General features: G+C 37.6%; 1 protein-coding gene across 1 annotated transcript; it reads left to right on the top strand.

Moving 5' to 3' along the window:
• Window positions 1–6,504: 6,504 nt before the first annotated feature.
• Window positions 6,505–11,095, top strand: LOC148844199 (putative cation transporter HKT1;4). Its single transcript, XM_088959610.1, has 3 exons — window positions 6,505–7,781; window positions 8,018–8,251; window positions 10,642–11,095. Exons 1-3 carry the CDS (start codon window positions 6,523–6,525, stop codon window positions 10,838–10,840), a joined length of 1,692 nt encoding a protein of 563 aa, XP_088815736.1. The 5' UTR covers window positions 6,505–6,522; the 3' UTR covers window positions 10,841–11,095.
• The last annotated feature ends 414 nt before the right edge of the window (window positions 11,096–11,509 follow it).

Genomic DNA, 11,509 nt, shown 5'->3' with positions numbered 1-11,509 from the left:
TGTATGCACCAACTGAAATCTTGTTTAATGATTTTGAAAGCATCTATAGTGCAATTATAGGTCTTGTAGCCCTAAACCCAAGTCATTTCTTGAAAAAAAAAATGAATTGCAAGTCCCTGAGTGCTTGCAACTTTCTCTCCACCCAAACAAGCCCCCTCCCGCACACATACAAAGGGAAAAACACAAAAGACAGAGGTCCACACATAAAACTGTCTTGGGTCAAAAGAATTTTAACCCTAAACTTTACTCCAGATGGAGGGGTGGTCACCTCAAATTTTATATAGTTATGTTTTTTTTTCTCAAATTTCAATATTTAAAAAGTAAAATAGAATTGAAATTTGTATCTAGAATTCCGAAAGATCATGCATTCAAGAGTCCTTTTGATGAGAGATGAGATGTATTGTAGTAAGATGGATGATGATAGAACACAAGCTGGTACATGCAAGGGAGGCGGGCGTGGTTCTAACATGATCTCATTCTATCCATATTTTTTCAAAAAATGTTGGTGCTAGAGATTCTGGAAAAGGTTTTTACGATTAGGGTAATTGCAGAGGTTTCATCATTTGTTTTCTTTCTAGAGTATGAAGGGGGAAGATCCAAGATAAAGGGACCTAGAGGTGTAAGGCTATTTGTTGGGATGCAAACAGATCGGTTCAGATTCGAATCCAGGCTTATTCGAATTCGATTCGACATTATTAATTGTAGATTCGATCGAATCTCATAAACATGGATTTGAATTCAAATTCGATGAGACAGTCGGATCTTTACATCGGAACCGATAAAAATAATATATTTATATAAATAAATAACGTATATATCAGATCCAAAGATTCAAAATAGGGTTATTCAAATCCAAAAATATAGAATCAGACTTTGGATCGGATCAGATCCATTTACACCCTAACTATATGCCATGGCCCATTGATGTCAAATTCACAACCAGAGAAGGAATAGAGTAAGAAATGACCTCATTATCTTCATCCATGGAACAAGAGATCGATGATGGTGTAGGTGGAATCATGTATGACTGGTGAACGTCTGGAGATGCCATGACCAAAGGGGATTAGTACAGCTATTTAATTTCTGGTAGAAGACCCAACAACATCGATGTAGGTTAATGTTATCTTGATGCATGGTCAATTGAATTTGAAGTAAAATTAGATTTGCTGGTTGAGTTGGGTCTGGGATCGGAACTTGGAATCGGGTGAGATGAGGGAGGGGCCCAACCGAAGTAGATGGTAGCTAGGCCATTGGTAGTTCAGGGCCCTATTAGATTAGAGGTTTAAGCTCAATTGTTGATTCTGGTCTTCACCTTTATGTGATCGTCTTCAGGTGAATTCAGATCTCCTACCCACACGTATCCAAATGATATTACAGAAATACATTGGAAACATCCCCCAATGAATGATAATATGCAAATGTCGGAGATATTCTCAATGTATAGTTGTAGTGAAGCGTGAATAGGTCTGTGTATAAAAGAGGATATGGTTAAATATTTTTTGTATTAAAGTGACAAATGGGAAATTGACCGGAACTCCGAAAAGTAGTGATGGTGGTATGTGGCTGACGAGGGTAGGTGGAGGAGGAGAAGATGGGAGTGCCTAATACCATGGCTTCGAACCCGATGTTGCTAAATATTGTGTGAATGGAGTTTTTTTTTTTTATATATACCCCTAAAAGTTTTACTAATCATTATCATTCAAAAGGGAGGTAAATCAAAATCCAACAACAAACATACAAACTTAACCTCTCATCCCAACCCAATACAAGTCTCAACCAATCATTATCATTCAAAGACCCTCCTTGTACTATAGGGTCTGTGATAAAGACCCCCTCTACTTTGTTTTGTGACAAAGACCCCCTTGTACAGTGATCATGAGACAAAAACTCCCTTCTGTTAGCCTTTCGTCTAAAAAGACCATTATAATATTTTTTAATATCTCACCTTAAAATTTGTGGAAGGCAAAGCAAAAACCCCTATAAAGTTTCTCACTACACCACCTCTTTCACCAGTACTGGGGTTCCCACGACAAGCATCATCCACATTTGTTTTATAAGAGAGTTTGCCAATGTTAAACCATGTATTCTCATTTGCAAAACTTTCCCTCAACCATTTGTTTATCCTAAGAATAAGAGAAGAAGAAACAGATTTCTTACCTTCAAATCTGTCACAATACCTTTCTTTCCAAATAATCCAAACAATAAGAGAAAGAAAAATCCTAGTGAGAATCACCAGAATCTTGATTCCACTACATGAGAATTCTATCAACAACATGCTGAGTTGGGAAGTTGGTAAATCCAATAAGCTTCCATAATAATTCCAAACTTTCTTGGCCATAACACCATGAGCAAACAAATGATAGAAACTTTCAACCTTGTTATGAGCACAACAATAATATTTTGAAGCAAGATAGATTCCTCTTTTTTTAATTACCTCATCAACAAGATTAGATCCATGTAAAAATTTCCACATGAAAATAGAAATTTTAATAGGAAGACCTGATTTCCACACAATTTTGTACCAATTATCCATAGGAGACTGAATTCTAATGATACTCCAAGATCATGACAAAGAGAACAATCCATCAGAATTTGCATTCCAAATAATTTTATCATCCTCTTTACATAAAGAGATATATGAGTTTTTAGCCATGCCAATGATGTGAGCGCGGACAGATTTGGAAGAATCAAAATTCCAGTAGCCATTATAAAGTAAGGCTTGACTGAGAGAAAAATCTTGAGCATTCCAATCATCCAAATGAAAGATAAGAGGCCCTGAACCAGTCCAATTATCATGCCAAAAAGAAATATCACCTTTACCAACCAACCATTTACAATAGACAAAGCTATCAATTTTAAATCAATCATTTCCTTCCATAATTTGGAGCAATTTCTTAGACTTGATAGAAGAGCCAAAGGAGTTGATTTAACATATTTAGAAGTCACATACATTTCCCAAATACTATTTCCTTATAGAAGATGGAACCAAGATTTCAATTTAAAGGCTCTTGAGATATCAAAAAGGGACCTTATACCAAGGCCGCCCTCCTCTTGAGGAAAGAAAAATTTCGACCATCCTATCCAATGTAATCTGTTTCCAAAATCTGAAGTGCCCCACAAAACGTTAGCCAACATTTTATGAATTTTATAAAAAATTGCCTTGTGAGGAGAAACAACACTTAGGATATGGATAGACAGGGAGAAAAGAACATGTTTAATCAGAATCAATCAACCTCCTATAGAGTGAACTTCAGATTTCCACCCCTCAATCCCTTTTGAATTTTCAACACTAGAAGCTCAAAATCATTTATTTTCAATCTTTTTATGGTTGATAGGAGCTCCCAAATAAGAAAATGAAGATGTTCAAATGGGGAGGAATACAAAAGGTTTGTTCTTCCTAGGGGTGAAAAGTATGTTAGGGTGACAATATTTTGAAAACCAAAGTCTAGATCTCTCAATCATTTTGAGCATATATTAAAGTGGCATATAAATAGGCATTATATAAATATTTTCCTTGATAAAATGGATAAGTCTATTAGATTTGGTTTCTTCTAGGAAGTAGTTAGAAACCTACCAGATTCATATGTCAACCATGTGGCACAAGAAGATCATAAGGCTTTGAAAAACACTCAAGGTATGGGGAGAGGAGGACAAAGGAGAATCCTAATTTGAGTTGTTAGTGTTCATTTTTTGTTTGGGTTGGGGTTGGTTCGGATATGGCCTACATACAAGTAATCTAAGAGTCCTTACTTCTATCTTCCAGTAATCACCCGAGGGAAGGGGCACCAAGCACCTTGGTAGCATAGCTCTACCTCGGCTAATGCCCTTCCTAAAGTGAAAGACTAAGTAACAAGACACTTCAGATAATGACATTTGCTACTTGTGACCTCTCGGAGGGGGGGATAGACCCCTCACCAAAAAAAAAAAAGAAGTAACAAAAATAACAAAGGTATAAGAGACGTAAAAAGAGTGCTCCATTATATACATTTAGCTGTTACAAAATATGAGGCCTCACATGGAAAAACCAAGAGCCCTTTACAAAAGATGGACAAAAAATAAAAAAGAAAAGCAGAAAGGTGGAATGCCTACACACCACCCTCGACAGGAAGGACAACAGAGTCCTCGATAGCAGCAATGACCTTAGGAGGAAGGGTCTCGAAATCCAAAGGAGCCTTTAGATCATCCATCGGAAAATTAGGCATCAACCTTAGATCCTCGAGCTTCGTATCCTCGACTCCCTACAAATAGGAGTCGGCTCCATAGTCGGTAAGGCATTTTTGATATTCCGCCATGGTCTTCCAAACGGGGACAGCATCCTTGAAGCTCGCTTCAACCTCTGCTACTCGGGCCTGGGTCTCCATTGCCACCCTGTCAATGCGGGCTCACTCGAGCTCGGACTTCTTCAATTGTTCTTGAAGCTTTGCAGTCCGAGCATTTTCCACCTTCAAGTCATCCTCCAACGTCTAAGAGAGTTGCTTCTCCTTGCCTATAGTTAAGAGGTCCTCATCCCAGTTGTTCTCGGCCGAAGCAACCCTCATCACAAACTGCACATTCTTCTCCGTGACCCTCTAAAGGCGGCGAAGGAGGAGACCAACTCGGTCCCCCAAGTCAATGTAATACCAACAAACCTGCAATAAATGTGTCCCCAATAGCAAAGATATCTAACTGAAAAGCAAGTAGTGAAGCAACAGAGGAGGAAATGTAACTCGGCCAGGAAGTCCTAGCCCTCATCTCGGATGACAACGCATGTGTAGCAGCGAAGCTGAAAGCGGACCCAATTGGAGCACATGTGGTGCAGAGATTGGTGTAGATTCTGGAACTAATAGCACGGGGTCAATTGACGACCTTGGATGACTGCGCTCCTTGCGTATGGACCACATCAAGATCGTCCGAACACACCCACCTCCAGGCAAGCTCAAGTATAAATAATTTGAATCCCCCTCAAGGTAAATATCTTGACTACTAGAAGACAGAATTAAGGACTCTAAGATTACTTGTGACCAATTCTGAAGGCTCCCACCTCGAACCTCATCCACCTCACACTAGCTCTAACTAACTTGACCGTCAAAGCCTCTACATCGGATACTCACCGAAGGCCTCTAACATTCTCCCTATGTCACTCATCACAGGACAGGCCTACCAGCCCTCAGCCGATCAAGACCCCGAACTATTCAACCTCACCTCAACTCTAAAGAAAATTGATAGTGTTTCCCTCCGGCCATTCCAAGCAATAACATGATCCATTACTAGATTAATTCCTAATCGGAATGCATCATTAAGCATATTATAAACACAAACCACATTTTGTATTTATGTGACAATTTGTACTTTAACATTGAAAGGTGAATTTCTATTGGGATCAATGGATTTTACATGAGAAATTAAAGAACACATACACTTACCCAAGTAAATGTTTTCCAGGAAAAACATACTCAAATAACAGAATTTACCGGGATAAATAACTTACCGAAAAGTGAACATGACTTTTCGGATAATTGGATAATTAGGATAATTGGATACGGTTTGCAGCCCTAATGGGATTGGCTAACATGAATCCTATTCTGACAAACATTGTGCTTTAAAAACATTGAAACGTTGAAAATCTTATACTCTTGTCAATATGAATCCTAAATAATGAGAGTGAGAAAATCTTAATTGAAAAATTCCATGACTTTTGTTTGTCAAGAGTCTCAATTGAGTTCAACCGACTTCTTATCTACATTGTCATTTTGTGTTTTTGGACAAATCAAAATCCCTTGACAAAGCAAGATAACAAAGGGCCCACACACAACGGCATTAGGTATTAGGTATCTTCCCATTTCCTCATTCTTATGATGCATTGCCAACTAATACTAAACAACTTCAAAGGAAATTAACTAGCTACGTTAAGGTGATGCTAAGGTGCACACTGAAGGACATGGGTTTCTAGGTCCTTATTGAGTCCAATCCAACCAAGGACCACCTTGATGCTTATTGATACTCTTGACTACTGTAGGTCTTCAAGTTTGTTTAATTTCCAAAAATTTTAATCACTAATAGACATGTCATTTCCAAAGTTTTATCAATTAATTAATGGAAGACCGTTGCATCAGAAACAAGGAGCCGGGGCCCATATATACCACCCAGAAGGATGGACATGTACTAGTACTCCACTCATCACAATATAATGAACATTGGTCACAACCCTTGCTTAATCAATTCTTATATTTAATCAGGTTTCACCCATTAATTATATTTCCTCCACTTTCTTTATTGATGTGGTCACATCTTGAACCCCCTTTACTTGTTGCAATATAATTTGCTAGTGATAAAGAGGATGAGAAATCCCACTTAGTACTAACTCAACGTAACTCATCCATCAACTAATTAATCCGGCCTTTTCCCAAACGCATGAACTTCCGAGTGAAGTCCCACTAAGTATAGAAACAGTACCTTTGCTCTATATATCCTATATATATACATCCTCCACGTTTAAACTCTCGCAACGTTAATTGTGTTCCGATCCTTAACCAATAAGCAGAGATGAGGAATTGTACCTGTTTTGGCAAGAAACTACATCTCTGTAGGCTTTGTAGTAGTGTTTCATGTATCAAAACAGCTTGTCTTAGCAGATCCTTTCCAGGTCTTATTAGATGTTTGTACCACTTCCTATTCTTCAACGTGAATCCCCTTTGGATCCATTTTTTTTACTTTGTCTCTAATTCCCTTCTGGGTTTTTTAGTTTTGAAGATTTTGAAACCTAGACCCGACGCGGTAAGGCCTAAGGACTTTGATGTGTTCTTTACATCTGTGTCTGCAGCTACGGTTTCCAGCATGTCAACCGTCGAAATGGAGGTCTTTTCCAGTGCCCAGCTTGTAGTTTTAACCGTTTTAACGTTACTAGGTGGAGAGGTCTTTCTTTCCATGCTTGGACTTCAAATAGAGAGTTCCAAGTTCATGAAGAAGCAGGAGAAGATTGAAAACAAAGTCGACTCATTAGTCAGTTCAGACTACCTTATTACTTCTTCTTCAATTCACACGAATGTTGATAATCAAATTGAATTGGGGCTAGTCAAAGTACCCCATTTCGAAAGAGAGAAACCCAGCAGTGTAGAGACCTGCAGGAATATTGGAACTGATGATGATGATCAGTTAATGAGCTGTAGTGAGGACCTTAAGTATGATTCAATTAGGTACCTGAGTTATGTAGTCTTGGGTTATCTTCTAGTGGTTCATGTAAGTGGGTTTGCACTGGTTTCATCATATCTGAGCCTTGTTCCAAGTGCCAGAAATGTACTCGAGAACAAGAGCATTTCGATACATACATTCTCTGTGTTCGCAATTGTCTCTACTTTCACAAACTGCGGTTTTATCCCCACAAATGAGAACATGATAGTCTTCAGGAAGAATTCTGGACTTCTGCTACTACTCATCCCTCAGGTCCTTCTTGGGAACACACTATTCCCATCGTGCTTGAGATTTGTGATATGGGTCTTGGGGAGGTTTACAAAGAAGGTCGAATTCAAGTACATTCTGAAGAATGCGGGAGAGGTTGGATATGCTCACTTACTCCCCAGTTTGCACTCTTTCCTTTTAGTCGTCACTGTTTTCGGCTTCATACTGGTACAATTTGTTCTCTTTTGTTCCATGGAGTGGAACTCAGAAGGACTGAATGGGATGAATCCTTACCAGAAGCTAGTAGGTTCCTTGTTCCAAACAGTGAATTCGCGGCACGCCGGCGAATCAATCGTTGATCTCTCCCTAGTCTCTCCAGCAGTCCTGGTTCTGTTCGTGGTAATGATGTATGTTTCTCCCTCTCTCAGAAGGCGTGTGTCATTAAACTGATTGCTCGATCAATATAAATTATAAGAACAAGTAAACGATTGGGATTTTAGTTGATTCTTTCAATTTATTTACTTAATTTTATTTCCACAATTTTGATTAACGTATAACTAATTAAAATGGTTTATATATTTACCTTTTCTTTTCCTTTAAGCAAATTAAATTTTTGTTATAACCTGTTAACTTTGTCTTATAGGTATCTCCCTCCGTATACTTCCTTTTTACCCATTAAAGATGAAGAGCTTTCTCCAGCAAGCAGTTCCGAAAAGAAAACCAAAAGTAGTTGGGGAAGGCTAATGGAGAATCTCAAATTCTCACAGCTCTCTTATTTGTTCATATTCGTCATCCTCATTTGCATCTCAGAGAGGAAAAAGATGAAAGAAGATCCACTTAACTTCACAGTGTTGAACATCGTCATTGAAGTGATCAGGTATATGATCTTCCCTTGAATACTTCTTCCTTTTGTTGGGTATCTAGTCACTGTTAACTTCCGTTTGGTTCCCAAACAGATAAAAGTAAGCTTCTCTAGGCTCTAGCTAGGTTAATAAAAACAGAAAAAGAAGAAAGAAAGGAAAATAAAATTCACAAAATACACTCAAAATGGAAACAAACCACGAAATTTCATACTGCAAGAAAGAAACTAAAGATCAAAATATCACTATCTGCTTACTGATGCCCATATTGCCAATACTTCCGTACTACTTGAAGGATAAAGGTCACTAAAACAGCAACTACAACCACTAATCTAGTTTGCATTTGGAGGTGATAATTGAAGTGTGGTTGGTGTGTGGAGCTTCACAGGAAGGGGAAAACAAGTAGTAATAAGAAGAATCAATTTTTCCACAATCAGTAGCAATGAATAATTTTTGAGATGGGATAGTCAAACATTCGTGGGTGGTTTAGTGGTTTAGTGCATGACATGGTGTGATGCATTACTCTCTAAATTTTGAATTGATCTGCACATAAGTTCCCAACACATGATAAATTTCCCAATTAGGGTTTCCACATGTCCCTATTTCCAATAAGAGTGCTGTCATTTCAGTCAAGGCTTCTATGTTCAATCCCAACAAAAACAAGGAAAGATAAAAAAGAAAAAAAAAGTATATATATATATATATATATATATATATATATATATATATATATATTGACTTAATTTGCTATTAAGAAAATAATAACTGATTTGGATGCATCCCCATTGAAGAAAAGAAAACCTGATTAAAAATCAAAAACATGGGGTGGTTATTGTTCTTCCATATATGTACCCTTGTCCAGTTCTTGGGATATGCCTCTATCAATATAATAGTTTGTACTTTGTACCCATATCACTCCTAAAGAAAGCTTTTTGTAACACAGGAATTCTCTAAGCATATATGACTGGTACCTGTGGATCTGGCATACTGGACACCAGATCCATGGTGTTGTGTTCAAACATGTACTTGACCAATCCCTATGCTTAATATTGCTCAAATGTACTTAAGAAAACCATATACAAATATATCTATAATTTGAGAATCTCTGTATAATATTGCTTTTTATTTATCTCTTTTCATCAGCTATATATATAGAAATATCAACAATTAATTTCATTGGAAGTGAAAAAAAAAACCCATGTTTCAATTCTTTCATTCGTGTTTTATACATCCATTCTAGAGAACCACGAAAAGGAGACAAATTCGATTAAAGATAAAATACAAACATGAGTTTAGTGCAAACCCCACCAAAGAGATAAGATATAACCTCTACTACTAGCTTTCCTTTATAGGACCAAATTCCTTTTCCAATTTCCAGGTCCAGGAGTGGTGTTGGCCTTCTAACTCCTTTTATTGCATCTGTGGAACCTCCTCAAATTGACCCTGAACAATTTTGTAGTTATCCTCATTCCTCACCACTACCCATCGACCTATTACATCAACTCTATAATATCAAATATACATGAAAATGTGTTATCATGTTATCCAAAAAAAGTTGTCTTGCAATTTTTGGGGAAACAACATGTGATGTGACCGCGTAGTGATATAAGTCAAATTGGGTATTATTCGTCTTCCAACATTAAAGAGACCATATGAAGGGTGCACTACTCAATCCAGAGGTGAGCAAGACTCAGATTCACAGCCTACTGTAAATGGAAATGCCTCGCACATTGCACACCATAGATGGGTTTGGTGACCCACAAGCTCAATGGTGGAATCCACCAAATGGTGTGTGTATCAAGCCCAGTTATGTTTTGGGTCTGGCCTCTACCAGTTCCGAGTCCAAAAAAATAGCAAAAAAACTTGAATTGGGTTGGGTTGGATTGGAATGGGAACGGGTTGAGCGCACCCATTTTCGAAATTGTAACAGGATCACTGGTGCAAAGAAATGTTAACACATAACAGAATCGGGTTGAGCGCACCGGTGCACGTCAAAAATCTATAGAGTGCAAAACATTGTATTTTGTATGTATTTGCATTGTAGATATTTATATTTTGTACTCTTTCCAAACTGAGTCTAAAGGGCGAAAAGGGCCGGGATTGGAACATGCCCACTAGGGGGGTGTTTGGGACCATTGTCTTTCACAGCACAGATATTCCCTCTCACCAATAATCAGCAACCCAACCCATACATTATGCTTTATTTCTAACAACATATACGAGTTTTGGCTTTATTTTTGAAATATTTTCATTGTAACAAAGGTATCCCATAATAAAAGCTAAATTAATCTGCCATATCAATACAAGAAGGAAAGAAAAAGAAGATGAGATAGAAATGGAGAACATGGAAATGAAATGATGTGTATTCATTTAAGCTCATTCCATGCTAATTGTAAATGAATGGCAGTGCATATGGCAATGTGGGTTTCACAACCGGGTACAGTTGCAAGCGGCAACTAAATCCAGATGGCCAATGCAAGGATACATGGTACGGATTCTCTGGAAGATGGAGCAGCACGGGCAAGCTGATCCTCATCGTGGTCATGTTTTTCGGAAGACTGAAGAAGTTCAATATGGAAGGTGGCAGAACTTGGAGACTCCAGTGAGACAGATAGATAGATAATAGCATGTATACAAACTCCAAATAATTGGAGAGAATTTAGGATATCTGCATGGATTGAACGTTTTGGGTGCAATATCTAAGTACGTAGTAAAAAAGTTGAGACATAGAAGCTGTGTAAGTGTTTGTTATGGTGCTCCCAAGGTCATGTTATGCAGACTTACATAAGCAAAAGTGTATTCTTCCCGCATTATTATAATTAATTAAATTTCAATACAAGATAGGTGAGCTTGTATTTGTCCACACTGCAAGCTTAATTAACAGACTTTTGTATGAAGCTGGCATGTTAATTAGAAAATAAATAAATAACCTATTTAGTGACCTCACATAATAACTTAAGCTCTTAGGTTGAATGATTCTTTGACAATTAGTACAAATAGTAATCTCAATAAAAATCTTATTAATTAAGCTGCAAATAAGTTGATCATCAAATTCCAGTTCTGTTAAATCTGCAGAAAACTTCATAACAGTATAGAAAGAGAGGAAAGCCTTTCCATTAATAAGACAAAATTATATTATATATTGAAACAAATCAAATTACATATATATAATGAGCATCACTTTGCAAAAAGTTGGACCTTCTAGCAGTGACATCAGCTCAGCTTTTCAGGTATAATATCTACCATAAAACAAATGGCCCCTTGCTTCTCACAAG

The sequence above is a fragment of the Nelumbo lutea genome, chromosome 8, assembly GCF_056320005.1.
Source record: "Nelumbo lutea isolate HS-2025 chromosome 8, American lotus-T2T, whole genome shotgun sequence".
Lineage (NCBI taxonomy): Eukaryota > Viridiplantae > Streptophyta > Magnoliopsida > Proteales > Nelumbonaceae > Nelumbo > Nelumbo lutea.
The sequence above is the reverse complement of the archived record's forward strand: the minus strand, read 5'-3'. Positions and strand labels throughout refer to the sequence as shown.